The sequence below is a fragment of the Geotrypetes seraphini genome, chromosome 7 (genome assembly GCF_902459505.1).
Source record: "Geotrypetes seraphini chromosome 7, aGeoSer1.1, whole genome shotgun sequence".
Lineage (NCBI taxonomy): Eukaryota > Metazoa > Chordata > Amphibia > Gymnophiona > Dermophiidae > Geotrypetes > Geotrypetes seraphini.
The window spans coordinates 123409412-123428955 of NC_047090.1; the positions used below are offsets into that span (position 1 = coordinate 123409412).

The 19544-nt window shown below is 41.4% G+C and overlaps 1 protein-coding gene across 1 annotated transcript; it reads left to right on the forward strand.

The window, feature by feature from the left end:
* The first annotated feature begins 4101 nt into the window (after nucleotides 1-4101).
* SRP14 (signal recognition particle 14) lies at nucleotides 4102-19197 on the forward strand. The gene is made up of 5 exons (XM_033952875.1): nucleotides 4102-4189; nucleotides 12653-12725; nucleotides 14776-14888; nucleotides 15290-15322; nucleotides 15873-19197. Exons 1-5 carry the CDS (start codon nucleotides 4166-4168, stop codon nucleotides 15960-15962), a joined length of 333 nt encoding a protein of 110 aa, XP_033808766.1. The 5' UTR covers nucleotides 4102-4165; the 3' UTR covers nucleotides 15963-19197.
* The last annotated feature ends 347 nt before the right edge of the window (nucleotides 19198-19544 follow it).

Below are 19544 nucleotides of genomic sequence, written 5' to 3' on the forward strand. Positions count from 1 at the left end.
GTGGGGAAATTGAGTTCCTGCAGTGGTGGGGACAAATTTGTCCCTGTGTCATTCTCTAATTCAAATCAGATTGAAGATCTAATCAAAAGGTTAAAGACGCCTTAATATAGACCACAAAAACAAGGTGATGTTCAGGTATGTTCATGAGAGAGCCCTTGCATCCCACTTAGCAAAACAGAAATTATTGGTTGTATAATTTCTCATTTTATTGTTACCCTGCGGTGCTTCTCCAATACAGAACTATGGAAAATTTATATATAACAGGGAGACATGGCTAATGTTTGCAGGGATAGTGATCCTTTAACTGGCGTATTTAATTGCATTTTGTCTGATAAAAAAGCAAGCTTTCTAAAATGTTATTATTGTGTTCATGCTAAAGGAGGCAAGAGATAGAAAAGTATGAAATTTCATATCTTGTCTCATCTTGGAATATAAGACAGATACTAAATTACTGAGCTTGCAGATCATCAACTGGTAGCTTTTCCTGGTAACTGGGCAGAATGGAGAACCTTTGTCAGGTTTTGAATGGCTTGGTTATGGTTTTAATATATGGGTTATGTAATGCCTTGTAAAAGTCTTCAGACCCTTGTAGGATGTGTAAGTTATGCTTTCAAAAAGATGCAAAACAAAATATATTAAAAGATTTATTTTTCACTGATTTAACATAACTTACCCTACACTGTCAATGTGAAAAGCAATCATAGAAATATTTTAAAGAGTAAACATGAAACCAAAAAGCCTTGATTCCATAAGTCATACTTGTTAAAAGTCCCTTCTATCATAGCCGTCGGAACGGGGGGAGGAGTGTGGACCACAGGGGCCATGGCCTCCCAAAAACTTGCCTGTCCTGTGGGTGATCCTGTGGGGGGGGGGGGGGAAACCCACTTCTTGTGAGGCTGGAAGCGGCACATTGCTACCGACCAGCGTGCCTACTGGTCAGCACTCTCTGCCATGCCCCTTTGCCGGCATCTACTCCTCCCCCCCCCCGCTCACTCGCCCACCACATGTCGACGTTTAACTTCTTAGAAAAGCACTGCATCGCCTGCCGCTGGACCTTGTGTCTTTTCTCCACTGTGGCAAGCCCTAGCGGCAACAGGAAGTTATCAGAGAGGGTGGGCTGCAGTCGAGAGAAGATGCCAGGACCAGCGGCAGGGCAGCGCAGCGTTTTTCTAAGAAGTTAAACATAGACGTGCGGCAGGCTTATTATGTCAGAAGTTTTTTCTTTGTTGGCTTTTTCTGAGCCCCCAGACCAAAATTACACTCATACCCAAACGACATTACATCTCCTCATGCAGGTGGGGTTTTTAATAAACACAAAAATATCGCACCTGAAGCCATCTCAGCGAATCCAGTTCATTGGAGCTCTCATACAATCACAGGATGCAAAAATTTACCTTCTCCAAGAACGAGCACTGGCAATTCAACTGATTATCACTGAGCTCATTGTTTTAGAGGAGGTGATGGCATGACATGTACTGTTAGGGCATATGGCAGCCATGGTCCACATCACTCCTCACGCGAAGCTGCACATGAGACATCTGCAGTGGTTTCTCAGAGATCACTGAGATCAACACTCACAGCCTCTGACAACAAAAATTCAGCTCACGCAGGTTTTCAGAAATCTCTAATGGTGGACTCAACCTTTCACGTTAAGGGCAGGGATGCCATTCCAGATCCCGCAGCATACAGTGGTTCTCAACACGGATGCCTCAAAGAAGAAATGGGGAGCCCACGTTGGTCGATGGACTACATAGGGTCGGTGCAGCAACAGCAATGCAACATAAATTTTCTGAAACTCCATGCGGTCACCTTAGTTCTGAAAGCCTTCCAAGTGCACTTACAACATCAAACAATTCAGGTGCAAACAATTAGGTGACAATGTTCTATATCAACAAACAAGGAGGCATGGGTTCCAGAAAGTTGTGCCAAGAAGCATTATATATTTGGAAGACAGTAATTTCTTTCCACTCACACATGAAGGTAGTGTATTTGTCGGGGAGAGACAATCATCTGGCCGATCGTCTCAGCAGACAGCTACAACCTCACGAGTGGACCTTGAAGATCACGATTACTCAAGACCTGTTCAGTCAATTTGGTACTCCCCAGATAGACCTGTTTGCGTCCCTCAGAATTTCAAATGCAGCAGATACTGCTCCAAGTTTTTCGCACCAGATCAAGAAGCGCCAGACGCATTCCAAATTTCATGGGCCGTAGGTTTGCTGTATGCTTTCCCTCCAATCCCTCTCATCAACAAAACCATACAGAAGGCAGTTCAGGATAATTCGCATCTTCTGCTCATAACACCAAACTGGCCCAGACAAGTGTGGTTTCCCACTCTCATCAGAAGGGCTCAAGCAAACCCGTACCGGCTGCCCCTGGTATCAGATCTCATAACCCAGGACCAGGGTCCTCTCCTACATCCCAACTTGAGCATGCTACAATTGACAGTATGAATGCTCCAGCCTCTATAACTACTCACCCATTATTCACTCCGGAGGTCTTGCATATTCTGCAATCATCACGCTCGGAAGCAACAAAGCAGGCCTACTCCTATAAATGGCGCCCTTATGAAGAGTGGTGCATTTGACACCGATTTTCACCAGCTTCTTCAATGCTGGCGCAAGTACTCCAGTATCTGGCATCTCTATCAATAGGGGGTCTGGCTTTCAATTTGGTAAAGGCTCACTTATCAGCCATTTCTGTATTCCAAGATAGCATGGATAATTTATTTCTGACCCAGCACCCTATTATAAAGATTTTCTTCAAGGGTCTGTTACGTTTACATCCTCCACTGAAAAAAAAACGACTCCAGCGTGGAATTTAAATTTGTTATTGTCTGCCTTAATGGGCCCACCATTTGAACCTCTGTATACTGCTTCCACCAAATACCTCTCCTGGAAAGTTTTGTTTCTAGTGACCATTATGTGCGCCAGATGTATTGGAGAAACACAGGCTCTGGTGTGGTACAAGCCGTACACTCAAATTCTTCATGACAAGGTGTTGTTACGCACCCATCCGCATTTTTTGCCAAAGGTGGTCTCTCCTTTTCATCTCAATCAGTCTATTGTTCTGCCCACATTCTGCCCTCCTCCTCATGTGATGGAAGAACGACGTTTACATACCCTAAATTGTGCTAGGGTGCTTTCAATTTACCTGCAAAGGACAACGTCCCCGGACAGACCATCGCAGTTGTTCCAGTCTTATAATTTCTCTGCCTTTCCTAAGCTGGTAGTCAAAGCTACTCTATCCGGATTACTCAGCTGATTCATTTCTGTTACTTATCAACATCTACAGAAGATTTGCAACATAGTCTGCATGTGACAGCACACTCATTAAGAGACATGGCTGCCACAAGAGCCCATCTCCAGCGATCGGTTGCTACGAGACATCTATATGGCTGCTACTTGGGCATCTCTTCATACATTTTCTAAGCATTACTGCATCAACACTGCTTCCTGGTCAGATTCTTCCTTTGGACAAGCGGTTTTAGATTCTGCGACATGAGGTATCAAATATCCTCCTCCTCCTCTGAAGGTAACAATTTTTGGCTTTATTCACTTGGTTTCAAATTACCATGTTACCTTCCTACCTTGGGAGTCACCTACTGTGGGACTGAATTGATCACACTCCAGGGAGAATATTTATTTTATTTATTTATTCAATTTTCTGTACCATTCTCCCAGAGCTCAGAACGGTTTACATGAATTTATTCAGGTACTCAAGCATTTTTCCCTGAATATAGCTTCACAAAAGGCAGCAAGGGACGGGATCACATTTCTAAAGTGACTACAGGTATTTCAAAGTTAAATATAGTCACCAGAGTAAGATTGGGTAGACTCTTTTTTGCTAGACAAAAATTAATTGCTAAATAAAAAAAGAATTTGGAAATCAATTATTTATGTTTGTAGACCATTTTTCACAAAACGCTTCAAGTTAAAAAAAAAAGTAAACAAACTCCACATTCAGATTTTGCAACATCTTGTTTAAATAACGAAATATAGCAGAGGAAAATCTAGTTTGAAAGAAGCGACGCGACAACCTACAAACACGTGCCTCGCTCACGCCAGCGTCCGTCAGCGCCTGCGCAGAAGGTGCATAAAGCGCTCAGTTCCGCTGACTAGTTTCCGGTGTCGGCGCGGAAGTTATAACTCAGCATTCGGGGAAGATGGTGCTGCTGGAAAGTGAGCAGGTGAGAGAGATCCTGACGGTAACGTTTAGTTTTCGCAGTGCTGAGTCATGAGGTTCGAGGACCCGGCGAATCCTAGGCAAAAGTTGGTCACCGCTGGGGGGGAGAAAGCGGGGGCCTCAATGCTCTCTTCCTCCGGGATTGTGAAGTAAGATCTTTTTAGCTCTTAACTGGTTAGTCATTTTTAAAGTTCGGGAGAATAAAGGACAACGTTATCGTCCTTGGATTTTTTTTTTTATCGGAGTTTGTTACTAGATGTTCAAAGTATTTTGCTTTATCCTGAAGGCTTCTTTATGGGCATTAGGTTCCAGCCAGCAAAATAACAGTCACTGAATGTAGCTGTGTTTGGGTGGGCAGAGGAGGAAGTTTTCTTCGGATGTAATGTAATGTAATGTAATGTAATTTATTTCTTATATACCGCTACATCCGTTAGGTTCTAAGCGGTTTACAGAAAATATACATTAAGATTAGAAATAAGAAAGGTACTTTGTTTTGTAAGACTCCGCTGCTGGCTTTCAGTGAATTATTACATCTTTCTTATAGCAAACACTGGTAGAATTACATTAGTGACTCCATTTCAATTAAACCTTGCGGAGGAGGAGGAGGAGTGTAGGATTGGGCCGACTGTCTGGTGCTTATATGCAAGACCAGAGAGGAGAGGAAGAGGTGGATCCCTTGTTTTTTCATAGAAACACAAAAATGACAGCAGACAAAAATCATATGACCCATCCAGATCATACGCAATATCTTCCTCTCCCTAAGAGATCCTGCATTTCTGTTCCATGCTTTCTTGAATTGAAATACAGTCCTGCACCAACACCTTTCTGTGAGTCTGTAAATATGTAGTACAGTATTTAACTTTTAGAATGAAGAGGATCCACTTTTTTGTCTGTTTGATCCTCTGGGATGCAACTGAGCTTGATGGAGGTCTAATTGTCATATTTACCCTTGATGGTGAAAACGGAGCTGCCTTTAGGTTCCTTCTTAATAATAAACAAATGTGAATTTACTGCCAAGACATCTTAAAAACAAATCTAGAAGATCTGATGATCTTATCAAAAACTGTCAACCCTGCTTTGGGTTTAAGGGGTAAGTGCTGCAACCAGATATACTGGGTAGAAGAAAATAAATATTTCAAATCTCTGGTCTTTATGCTTACTTCTCCAGTAATAGTGCCATTCTTCTCTGACCAGCAGGTAGTGATCATAAGATTATTGCAGTGTTTCCCATTCTCTACCAGGTTTGCCATAATAGCAGTCCTCATGCTACAGTCGTCTTGGTCTTTATCCAATTTAGTCTTTCCTTAATTTTATTTCTTCTTTGGGGTGTTGGCTGTAATGCTCAGCTGCTTGACTGCCTAGCCTTTTCTTCATACTTTCATAGTAGTCTACTTCAAGGTATTGAAAACTCCAGATACTAAGTTTATGCAGGCAGGTGGTTTTTCATTTAGCTGCTTTTAGAGTGCCCATGAGTATATCATCCTTAAGTTTATGGATGCTCAAGCTGGCACTCAAATCGGTAAAAGAATGTCGGCTTTTCTAGACTAATCTGATTTGCTTTAAATTTTTCTAGTGTTCCTTTCCCAAACTGAGGAAGGTTTTCTTCAGACATTTTGCTTGAGGCTTCCCAATTTGGTGCTTTTTAGGATTGACCACAACCTTGGGTATGATCTACTCTACACACTTACAGACACAAGCAACTGCCTTCTACTTCAAACCCTTGGATTTGGGCTCACTTGTTCTCCTTATCTACATGAGGAAGTTACTTGTCCTGTGTTATGGTCGCCAGAGATTATATAGTCTCTGTGATGTGTATGAGGGATGTTCAATAATTTATCTACCTCAGTAAGAAAAAGTTTTAATTTTTTTTTTTCAGTATAATCCTGGATCAGTAGTAGCATGGAATATTGCTACTCCTTGGGTTTTGGCCAGGTACTAGTGACCTGGATTTGGCCACTGTGAGAACGGGCTACTGGGCTTGATGAACCATTGGTCTGACCCAGTAAGGCTATTCTTATGTCCCCTGATAGCTCCATACACTTTGTCCTCTTTTCCCTTTGAAAATAATTCTTCAGTTTGACCTTCAAACCAGGATGTCGCATCTTCCTTGACATCTTCATCACTTGAAAACTGTTGTCCACAGAGAGATTTCTTCAAAACTCTGAACAGGAAATAATCCAAGGGAGGCACGTCAGGACCGTAGGGTGGCTGGTTCAGCTGCTGAAACCCACATTCTCAGATGGCAGCCTGTGATTGTCGTGGCATATTCACCGGTGCATTGTCTTGAAGAAGCAGCACACCTGCTGTGACTTTTTCTCATTTTTTTTTTCTTCTTCTTGATTGACTCCCCACAAAGTGATCTTTGTGTTGGCATAACTCTTCCCGGTTATGCTTGTCATGTGTGGCATGAACTCCAGAAGCAAAAGTTCATCATCCCAGAAGACAGTTGGCATGACTTTTATTTAGTTAGTTTTATATCCCATCCTCCCCAAAGAGCTCAGGAGTTACAGTGTTTACATTCACAGTGTTAACAATATAGGGTTTACATATACACTTCCCCCTCCGTATTTGCGGGGGTTAGGGGCCGAGCAGGCCTACGAATATTAAAAAACCATGAATAATATTCGGGCCAGTTCTGCCCCTAACCCCTGCTTCCCCTGGCTAATTTAAGCTCTGAAACCCCCCCCCCCTTTACGCCTTACCTGGTGGTATAGCAGGTTTTCAGGCAGGAGCGATCTTCCATGCTCCTGCCATGTGCAGATAGCTCACAGGAAATGGCTGCCTTGAGTTCCCATAGTCTCTTGAGCCATTTCTTGTGAGCGATCTGCATGGGGCAGGCGCTTGGGAAGATCGCTCCTGCCCCGAAAACCTGCTAGACCACCAGGTAAGGCTTAAGGGGGGGGGCTTACAGGGCTTAAAATAGCCTGAAAAATTTAAATGGGTTCTTGGGTTTAAAACCGTGAATAAGCAAATCCGTAGATACAGAATTCGTGAATTCAGAGGGGGAAGTGTAGTGTGTTGCAATATCTTCATACAGGATTACTTACTGATGCTGGTGAAGGATTGAGGGAGCGACTAGGCAAACAAATCTTGCATTAACCTTGGACATGCCCATCTTTTCATGAATTATTGTCCAAACTATACCTGCTGAGATGCCCATTTCTGTAGTTATTCAGGAAACCTTAATTTATCTATCTGACAAAATTAAATCCTTGACTTTCTTGCGCTTTTCTGTGGAAATTGCTTTTATTAGCCATCCAGTGTGAGGGTCACTTTCAATGGACACTCTACCCCACATTAAACTGCTTGCTCCAAAATTTTACTTTGGAGGATGATGAGGCAGACTCACCATAAACTGCAGTCATGTGTTCATAGATCTCATTTGGCTTTTTCTCTTCTGTGAGAAATGTTATCACTGAACGGTGCTCCAAATCTAGCAGTTTCTTACTTGATTCGTCAGCCGAAAGCCTGAAGTCATAATGCCGTTGTACAGGGCCATGGTGAGACCTCATCTGGAGTACTGTGTGCAATTCTGGAGGCCACATTACAGTAAAGATGTGCGCAGAATTGAATCGGTTCAACGGACGGCCACCAGGATGATCTCGGGGCTCAAGGGTCTCTCGTACGAAGAGAGACTGAACAAATTGCAGCTCTACACTCTCTTTTTTTAAACTTTATTTTTATTGAATTTAACATACTTACAAGTATAACTACTTGGTTTAGAAATACAGAATCATGTTCCAAAAGAAAAACATCATTGAACATTACAATATTTAAAATAAATATATATATATGAAACTTAACTCTTCCTTAGACCTCAAATTAGGAGGAGGAAAAAGAAAACAAAGATATTATAGGGAGTAATATTACAATAATATAACAAAAAAGTAAAGGCTTAAACGCTACAACCCAGCAATTCATTTAAGCTACACTCCCTCCACTAGATAAACCCTTGAGATCCAAAAAGGAACGTAGATGTTCTGGTGCAAAATACACATATTTCAGATCTTTAAACTTAATAACACATTTGCATGGATAAGCTAGCAAAAAAGTAGCACCTAGCTTCCTTGTCTCTTCTCTCATGCCCAAAAACATTTTCCGTCTTTCCTGGGTTATTCTAGTTACATCATGATATAACCATAAACGTTGACCACAAAAAAGTGATCCAGACTTTTTAAAGAATAACCTCATAACTGCATTAAGATCTTGTTCAAAGATAAAGTTAACAATTAAAGTTCCTCTCTCTTTAACTTCCATAGATGATTCCTCTAATATTGCCGTAAGGTTTTGCAAGTCTTTATCAGTGACCAAATTCTCACCTTTAGGTATATCTGAATTTCTTTTTGAAGTAGGTAAAAAGTATACTTTATTTAAAGGCGGAATCTGATCTTGCGGATAATTCAAACATTCTACCAGAAATTTTTTAAAAATCTCAATAGGTGATATTGCCAAAATCCTTGGGCAATTTAAAATTCTCAGGTTCAATCTTCTGTTAAAGTTCTCAATCATTTCTATTTTACGGGCAGTGGAATTTTGTTCTTTAATAATAGTGGTAATTGAATTTTTCAATGAAGCTGACTCAGTTTGTATTTTGTCCATGCACTCTTGCTTGACTTTTAACAAACTTTCAGAAAAGTTATCCATTTTCTTAACCATTACCTCAACATCTGAGGCAGTCTTCTCCACCTTCACATCCAGTCTCTTGATAGCCTCCAAAAGTATTTCCAGTGTCACTGCTGGGGTGCTTGTTGGTACTCCTTCTCCTTCGGCAGCCCTTCCTCCCAGCGTTCCAGCTAGGGCAGTAGCTCCTCCCATTGCCTGCTCCGGGGTCTCCAGCTCCTCTCCCTCGGGGCCAAGCTCAACACTCTGCGCCTCTGCTGGACATGGGGGCGCAGAGAGATGCAATGGAGATAGAGATGTCATCAGATCCAGAGACCCGAGTGCTCCCTCACTCAGGTCCGACGCAGGACTCTCCCGCCGCGGGGATATCTGCGCGTCGGCTGGGCTCAGCGGCTGCAAAAACCGCTGAATTGTCTGCTGGGCAGGAGACGATGTGAGCAGCGGCAAGTGCCCCGCTCTCACACTCCCCTTCCTCTTCGTATGAGGCATTCCGTTAAAGTAAGTATTTGTTTCCAGTTATTAAAATGAAGAAAAAACGCTAAGCCTGCCGAGCACAGCTACATAGCGTCCGCCATCTTGTATTCCTCCCGGAGCAGCTCTACACTCTTGAGGAATGTAGGGAGAGGGGAGACATGATCGAAACATTTAAGTACCTCACGGGAAGTGTCGAAGTGGAAGATGATATTTTCTTTCTCAAGGGACCCTCGGCCACAAGAGGGCACCCGCTCAAACTCAGGGGTGGAAAATTTCATGGCGACACCAGAAAGTATTTCTTCACAGAGAGAGTGGTTGATCATTGGAACAAGCTTCCAGTGCAGGTGATCGAGGCAGACAGCGTGTCAGACTTTAAGAATAAATGGGATACCCATGTGGGATCCCTACGAGGGTCAAGATAAGGAAATTGGGTCATTAGGGCATAGAAAGGGGATGGGTAAGCAGAGTGGGCAGACTTGATGGGCTGTAGCCCTTTTCTGCCGTCATCTTCTATGTTTCTATGATTCGCATGATGACTTTCCTGATATCCTGTCTTTTGGAATATTAGGGAGGAATGGAATTCCCTTTTCCCGTGCAGAATCTCGCTGCGCCGGCTGTGTCGCAGTATCGGCAGCATGTGTGAGTCACTGCCAATACCAAAACCTAAAAAAGCAAACCTTGGAGAACAGAGGAGGAGCGGAAGGAAAGCTGGTGGCACAGGGGGAGGGAAAGCAGATATGCATGGTGAGAGGAGAGGATAAAATTGTACTTAATGGAGGAGAGGAAGGGAGGGGGATAGAGAGATTTGACATAGGGCACAAGAAAGGGGGAGAGAGAGAGAGAGAGAGGTGTTGAACATGGGGGTAGATGAAAGGGGGAGAGAGATGTTGGATCCAGGATCAGCATGGAATATGGAGAGATGCCTGGAAATGGGAGTGAGGGAAGATAGTGGGAGAGTGCAGCAGGGAAGAGATAGGGAGATGTCAGGCTACAAGGGAGGGGTGGAGGTCAAGGAAGGAAAATGCTGAGAATGGTAGAACCCTGAAAGAAGGTGGCAAGGAAACGGATAAGAGGATAGCTGTAACAGAGGGTAGAAATATGGTAATGGAGGTACATTGAAAATAAAAGGGAATGGAGGGCTAAGGAAGGAATGAGATGGAGAATGGGTGAGAAAATAGAAATTTGATAGGTAGCTGAAAAGAGGAAAAGGGTAAGAAAGAGGCGGAAAAGAGCTAAAAAGAAATGATTACCATGTCTGAGTCAGGTGTAGTGAGGGTATAGACAGGAGAGATTAGAAAAGAGAAATGGATAGCAACCACTTGAAGGAGAATTAGCAGACGTCAGGAAAATATGAAACTGGAACCAACATGATAGAAAAATATCCAGACAACAAAGGGAGAAGAAAAGCATTTTATTTTAACTATTTAAATGGAATATGGATAATTAGCAAAAATATTTAAATTTTGACAAAAACTTGCAGCACTTGCTGATTTTTGGGTGCAGAATTTTGAATTTTTTTCACAGAATTCTGCCAGGAGTAAACAGGTAGAAAGGGGTGAGAGGAAGAAATTTTGCATATGGTAGAGGGGAGGGAGGTATGCATGGATAAGAGAGAGAAATGTTGGACATAGGGAGAGAAAAAGAAATGTTGCACATGATAATGGAGGGGAAGAAGGGAGAGATGCTGCATAGAGGAGAATAGAGAGGTTTGACCCAGGGCACAAGGCAGTGGAGGAGAGAGAGATGTTAGACAGTGGGAGGAAAACCAGAAATGTTGGATATGGCAGTGGAAGGGATGGTACAGAGATGAAAGATGAATGTCAAATGGGCAGGAGATCCTGGTGAGCGAGTTAACAGAAGACAAACAGAAACCAGAACCTGGGACCAACATGATTTGAATAATAAGATGACCAGACAACAAAAAGTAGAAAAAATAATTTTTTTTTCTATTTTGTGATTACAATATGTCAGATTTGAAATGTGAATCTTGCCAGAGCTAGTGTTGGCAAGCATGAGCTAGGATTTAACAGAGAGGAAAAGTCGGGGTGGTTTATTTGGGTTTTTTTTTGTTGTTGTTGTTGTTCCCCCTCCCCCCCCCCCTGTTTACACCACAGCACTGGTGTGGGGTTGGAGAGGGCAAAGGGAGGTGGGGTGGGTGAAGAGGTTACAAAAATAAACCCTCCAAGCTGTTTAAAAAAAAAAAAAAATTCACCCGATTTTGCAGGAAAAGTGATTCAAATCGAAAAATCAATTCAGTAGGCCAAATCAAATGAATTTCCCCCCCCCCATGAATCAGGCAGCACTAGTCTTTCACCCAACAGAACAAACTGTTTGTAATACAACAGTCCCTATCCTTTTACGAGCTGGGGGAGAAATAAGTTACAGAAGTTCAAGTATGTAACTCTTTTGAGACTGGTCTTTTTTCATGTCATGGGTCCATAAGCATTCTCAACGTTTTGGATTCAATGTTTGTCACCTTTTTCCCCAAAGATGGGTTGCATCTTCTTGATTCAGGGCAGGAAGTGCATGCAGCAGTTGGTGTGGTTGCACCATGGATCTATGTTTGTTAGAATTTTTAGACCGCATTTCGCTTTAACATCAAAGTGGAAATAAAAAAAGAACGCCAAATCTAGGACAGGAAAAACTAGAGAAGGAAGACAAAGGACATTTCATTCAACAGACATTAGACAAGACAAATTCATAGTACACATTCAAACCATACAGATATAGGGGTGGTTTTTTTTCTTTTCTTTTCCCTATTCTTTCCAAATTCATATTGGGCCATGTTTACTTAATGTTAGTGTACAGGAGCCTCTGTTGTATAATCAATCAAATCATGTACTATATTTGTCTTAGTTGATTTCACACTAAGGACTAACCATAAATATTCTGATAGACACTATTATGATTATATTTCTGAAATGTATGGACCTTCAGACCACCATCGGGTATAAAACACCGATTATTTTACTCTTCGTCGGTCCAGCCTTTATTAATTATTCATAGTGAACTCATTTTCAAATTTTTTCTCATTGTTTTTAACTTGGTTTTTCTTAAAATTTTCTATATATTAATGACAAACGGAACATCACTTAGCTTTAGCTTATAGTGATACTGTCCTGTCTTCACCTCTCCCCCTCCTTGAGGGCCACAATCCAGCCAGTTTTTCAGGATTTCCCCAATGAATATGCATTGAAAGCAATGCATGCACATAGATCTCATGCATACTCATTGGAGAAATCTTGAAAACCCGACTGGACTGCGGACCTCAAGGAGGGACTTTGAGGCCCCAAACTGAATTTTTAGACTGCTTGTTTTTAACTGAACTGATGAACCTTTTTTGTGGGTTGTTTTTTTTTTAAATTTCTTGTAGTTCTTGACAGAGTTGACAAGGCTGTTTCAGAAATGCCGGACCACAGGCAGCGTGTATGTCACCCTGAAGAAATGTAGGTAGAATTTATTTATTTATATATATATATTTTTTTTTTTTGGGGGGGGGGGGAATTTTTGCCATGCTATTGACAGCTTGAAAAACAGCAAGACTGCTTATAAAATGATGAACATCCTCTTGCCAATTCAATTATTGGCTGATGCAAGGAATACTAAGTCATACGGTATTATATTTTGGGTGAATTGCTCATTCTAAAGATTGGACTTATCCAGTCTCTATACAGGCCAAAGGGAATACCAAGATAACGAAACGCTTCAGTACAGAACTCACCCCATTGTTGCAAGTAAATGAAAGATTGTAGATTTTTTTTTCTGTTGACAAACAGGATTGACTTAGACACACAAGTGTCTTAGTGCTGTGCTAGTTACTGTAAAAAATAAATAAATAAATAAATTTATCCCATATAACTAGTTACTGATTTCAGTTATTCTTCACTAAATGTAAATACATTTCTCTTCCCTCAATATTCACGGGAATTAGGGGCAGAGCCAGTTCACGAATGTGGAAAATTGCGCTGACTGACCCACACCTTATCTGATGGTCTAGTGGAGAAGCAGGGCAGGAGCGATCTTCTACCCTCCTGCCCCGTGCAGAGCCATCGATAAAAATGGCTGCCGTGAGTTCCTGCTTGCCCTGGGATTGGTAGCATGGAGTATTGCTGCTGATTATTGTGACCTGGATGGGCCACACTGGAAACAAGATACTGGGCCAGATGAACCATTGGTCTGACCCAGTGTGGCTATTATTTTCTTAAGTATTCTGTCTCAGACGCTGAGATCTTATTTAAAAAAAAACAAAAAGAAACCCACTTTATTTAAAATAATCTAAAGATATATTTCCATTTAAGGAACATTATAATTTGAAGCTTATCTATATATATATAAAATCGGATGTATGTATGTATGTGCCGCGATCACGCAAAAACGGCTTGACCGATTTGAACGAAACTTGGTATGCAGATCCCTCACTACCCGGGATGATATGTTCTGGGGGTCTCGCGGCCCACCTGCACACGTGGGCGGAGCTACAAACAGAAAATCAGATTTCACCCATTCATGTCAATGGAAAATATGTAAAAAGCTGCCATTCTCACAGTAATTCAAAAACGGCTTGACCGATTTGAACGAAACTTGGTATGCAGATCCCTCACTACCTGGGGTGATATGTTCTGGGGGTCTCGTGGCCCACAACTCTATGTTGCTTGCTCAAGGGTGGGTTCACCCAAGAATTTATATGTTCTTGCTCCAGGAGGTGAAACTAAAAATGTTTATAATCACGTTTTGCGTTATTTGACAAAATGAATACAATACAACTATTTCACATTATAATTTGAATATTGTACTTTTTATTAAGCTGTAAAAAAATAATTTCATTCACCACTATAAAGTATCTTTATTTGAATCCATTTACAGTGTTATTGCTATAATTAAATACCCGTGCAACGCCGGGGCATCAGCTAGTTCATTATAAAATAAGTATTTTGTAATTATGTAGCAAGAGGCTGTAAAATCATGCAGTTTTAAAATTTTTGGTAAATGAATTCCATTAATCCATTCATAATGTCGCAGGCAGTTTTTCTATCTAGAAGATATCGCAGAATTTGTGTCTGCAGAGAATATGCTGCTTCACAGCAAAAATCCTTCTATAGAAAACCATGATTTAAATAAAATCTTTCTGACTAGTGATTTAAATCAAATCCATCCTGATTAGGTGTACAGTATAGGAGAGGGAAATGTCAGGAAAAAATAATTTGGACTTCCAAAACTTGTTCTTTTCTATTGAAAACCAAAACAAAAAAACACCACCACCACCACCCCTTCCTATACAGATTAAATGGTTTAATGCCATTTTGTTACTTCAAAGGAACCCCCGATTTTTGAATCTGGATGTAATATCTAGGGGTAAATGACTTAGTTCTTTTGAAAACTGCCACCCCCTTCCCCGTCTTAACATGCCTTATTCTAACTAAGGAATATTCTGCATGATTTATGAGAAACTTACTATCCTGCTTTACTAAACACACATTTTGAATATCTGCCATACAGATGATGGGCGAACAAAACCAGTCCCTCGTAAAGGCCATCCAGAGAACTTTGAGCCTGCAGATAACAAGTGTCTCCTGAGAGCTACAGATGGGAAGAAAAAGATTAGTACAGTGGTAAGGGAACTTGAAGGAGACATTCTTATTGCATTTGGTCTGTAGCTCAAAGAATGTATTCAAGAGCAAACTGTTGCCTCTAAGAGGCATCCTCAAGCTAGTCTTAACAGACCAGGGTCCTTCTGGGAAAGGAACAGCCAGAGTTCTCAGGAGGTGTGCATTAGAATAGGTTTGGGAAGGCTTGCATGGCTGCTACTTTTCATTGGAGAAGAGGGGAAAATAGGTTTAAGTACTGCAAATGTTGGCTTAACAAGAGAGGAGGAATGTCCTCCTGTCATGTACCATGTAGGGCTTCTTAACAGCCATGATAGATGTCTCTTGTGTGCTGGGTTGTACTGCATGACTAGTGTGATGAACACTTTGTACAAATTAACCATTTCACTTTTTCCCCCCCCACACAGGTCAGTTCCAAAGAAGTAAATAAATTTCAGATGGTGAGTTCTAATGCACTTGGTTCTTTGATCAGTATCGTGTGTTTCAGTCTTGGAAATTACAGCTGCGATACCTTGAATGTACTTGTATCCCATGTACTGACAAAATGTATCTTTATTGTAAACCGCTTTGAACTTCACGATATAGCGGTATATAAGAAATAAAATTATTATTACTTGCAAGGTGTTCTGGCACTCAATGACTCAATGACTTTCATTGAATATCCTGGCATCATCCTGCATTGTAGAAAGCTCCTTCCCATTATGGATGAATAGTATCAAACACCCCCTAGTGCTACTGCTTTAACCTTATGCAATCTTAGAAAAATCCTCAATGTTTGCAGTAAAAAGGACTTGCCTTAGTAGTAGCCTGTACTGTGAATTAATCAAACTATTTTGTGTGGGAGAGCCTGCTGCATTGAAGTTTATCTTTAATTAGGGTGAGGCCTTATGTGATGACATGGACTGTTTGAATGCATGATGTGTTCATCTAGTTAGGCGTTTGATTTATTTAATATGCACAAGAAACTTTGACTGTCGTCTTGTACCACAGGCTTATTCTAACCTCCTGCGAGCAAACATGGACGGGTTGAAGAAGAAAGACAAGAAAAGCAAGAGCAAGAAAAGTAAAGCTAATCAATGATGGAGCAGTATTGCCGAGATGCACCGAACACACCCTATCTGCCATGCATCTGTTCTTGGTTCCAAAAGTATGGATCTGATGTATTTTTCTCCGTTTTTAGTTCTATATCATTTCCAACATGAATGCAGGGCCATTGGCACTGAGGTTTAAACTTTTTGCTGAAGTCGCTGTTGGTGGATCTTGCTGGAAACTCTAGAAAGGGGCATTGATGATTTCTGGTGGTTTTGCTAACCTAAGCGCTCTGCTGCTACCACTGGCTGAGAACTGTGTCTTGATGGGGAGATTTTTGGCTGAGGATTAGAACAGTTATCCTCTTGCTCAGATTACAGTATGTTTTTAATAGTGATGAAACATTGCTTTTTTTACTGCCAGTTTGGGAGAACTGACTTAACACACTATAGTGTAAGGGGCAGAGTGAAACTATCTACATGACCATTAAACAGTTAATCCAAATCAACTTTTTACCAGTCTCACTCGGGTCAGTCCACTTGCTTCTGGAAAATGTAATTGAGATACTTTGCTTCTGCAGTGATATCCTGCGATCTGTTCTGTCTGATTCGGGGTTATGTTGTGGTCAGTACGGTATTCTAAAATTCTGTTCTAGAGCGATTGAACAGCCGCCTATAGCCAAGTGGGTGTCTGTTCTGTCCTAAAGCCCTAATTAACTAGCCTGATTTTCAAAATTTCTACGACCTGTATGAGAATTGTGCACCCAATTACCCCCTAAAAGTTAGGGGACATGATAATGCACACAATCATTTTATAATACCAGTTGTGTGCACACTATACCTGATTTGAGCTGTGATAACTTACACTAGTTCAGTGACTGGTGTAGCTGCTCGTACTTAACTGAAGGCAGTTAGGTGCATAAATGATAGCATTCTGTAATATATATGCTGTAATTGCCTGACATGCCCCCCACCCCTTTGATGTTGTAGAATATTGACTGAGGGCAGTTACATTCTGTAATTTGCATGTGTAGCTTTGTAACTCTAGGGGGCGAGGGTATCACAGAGATACTAAATCCTAGTCTAGTTAGTCTGGTCGAACTCATACAGTCAAATATAGTTTTTGGTGCCTTATCCATCAACTGTTCAGACTGACTTGCCAAGTACCTTTCAGCTTTAAAATTTAGAAAAGACAAAATAAGAGGATAAATATGCTAAGACTATTCCCCCCCCCCCTCAGTTTAGTGAGTTGTATGCTAAAGGCAGTCTATTGTTGACTTTATTGACTGAACTTTACTAATGTGTCTAACGAGGCAAAGTTGATAGCAAAAACCCCCACCTCAGGTGCAGCATAAAACCATTCACCACAGTCTCCCTGCCCCCCTCCCACACCTCACTTCAGGTGATCTCGCTTCTGTCCTTTACTGCTATGCTGGAAGATAACAGTACCCCCTACTTTGCTGGCACACTGGCATTTATCACCAGCGTCGGACACCACCACTCCAGGAGGCTGTCAGGGCAGGAGTAAATGCAAATCACTGTGGCCTCCATAGCAATTTTTATCGAGGCGAGTGAGGGCAACCTGTTCCCTCCTTCCCTCCCCCCCCCAAACACACACACACACGTTGTGCCTCAGAAAATGGCTGGCTTTGATAGAGGAAAGGATTCGTGGCCTATGAAGTATTTGAGGTCCTCCCATCCCTTTGAATGGGGCATCGATTGGGCCTTTTTACTTTAGTGCATCGAGAACAATACCTCTTTATATACTTGATTTATAAGTTGCTGTCATGTTTAATTGTAGGCAGTTTGGGGACTAAAAGGGCCAAAATTGGTTTGACCCACGTTGGGGCCATAAATGGACAAAATCTTGACACATTCCCTCCCAAGCGAACAGGTCTTTCTCTCAGACATGCTTCCCAGCTCACTCGCACCCCACTACACCAATCCAGCATATCCTCCCTATTGCAGATGGGGGGAGGGGGGAACCTGGTGCTACCTGCAAACTCCCCTTTGGGCCCAGATTGTCAAATGAAAACGTTAGCTCAGTTTTTCACCCCACATTACATCAGTGCCGTCTTAGGTGAGGACAATGACTTGGGGAAGATGGGCCATCTCCCTATTTATTTATATTTAATTCATGTTCTATCCTGTTTTCCCCACAGCCCTCGGAACAGGTTATAGGTTAAACATACATAATATATACAGTTTACAAGTTACAATTTGCACTGGGTTTACCTTCTGCTGTCAGGTTTTGTATCGTGTCTCGCTGTAGTTATCTCTTCTTCAGCAGGCCCCCTTAACCTCTGTCTAGCAATTCTCCTATGCATGCTCTTCCTCCTCTCCTTTCCACCCTCCCCCCAAAAAAAAAAAAAAAAATAAATAAGTTGTAGGACACAAGGGATAATTATTTATTTCCTTTTCTATAGCTCTTCCCCTGCCATTTTTCCTTTAGCCCTTTTGTCCCCCCGTTTCTCCTGTTCCTCTTCCAGCTTCTGTTTGAAAGTTATTACCGTTGGTAGAGACACAGTTCTGTTGTGGAGTTTCTGCATTGTGTGGCTGTTGCAGTGTATGAGCAAGGTGATCCTTGTGAGAAAAGCAGAAACTTGTACCATGCTGATTGCACACTGGAAGAATTGGACCATGTGTAAAGATTATGGCAGCTGTGGAGTTTGAACCAGAGCTCCAACTGCCAGCATAGATGTAAATTCTGCACCCTAGGAGAACTCTTTGTAAATTCAGCAATGTGCTGTAGTGTAGAATTCCCCCAGATGTATGGAAGAGCAATTTGAAGCTGCATAGTGGGGTGGGGGGAGGATTTGAGAGGCCGAACTGCAGCTGCTGTACTTCCAACAGGGAGGCGAGAGGATTAATTTTCATGGCACCGTGGATAAGATGCTGGATTTTAGGTGCAACTTTTAGCACAATTTAAAAATTGTCACTGGAAGCAGGTAACTTTCATGGTCTTAAAATCCAGTAAATTATCTCAAAACTTAAAAATCCTGTTATACATTTAAAAAGACACCTTTGCATGCATTTTTTGTGTATTTCTGATTTAGTTTTATTTTTCCAGGGTGATACTGAAAGTCATTTAAAGATTTTTCCAGAAGGTACAAACGTGCTCATATGCTTTGCCTGAGTTAATGCAGGCTCTGCAATAAAAAAGCACTACTGTATATTCCCTTTAAGCCAAAAAATATAAAATGTTTTTGTTGGAAACCTTTTGATTTAGCAAAATGTTTAATAGGAAACAAGTAAGTTTTAGAATAAACCATTATGTCTAAAGAGAATTTGCTTAACTTTATGTAAAAGAATCCTTTTGTGTTTTCTTGGTTTATTCACCTGACTTTTCTTTGAAAATGATGCTAATCTGAGATTATTTGTTGTATGTTGTGGAAGGGAGGTTTGGTTTAATTTTCATGTGTTAGAATACCTAAGACAGCCCTTGTATTTACGGACTTGGTCTGGAGGGATTGGATTCATACTTGATTAATCCACAACTATTTTGACTTTCTGTTGGATCTTATGCTGTAAGGGAATAAATACTGCTCTGTGACATGTGATATGCATCATTAGAGCTGGTCTGTGTGACCATGTCGTAATGATGTCTCTTCCATATAAGGAGCAGTGATTCCAT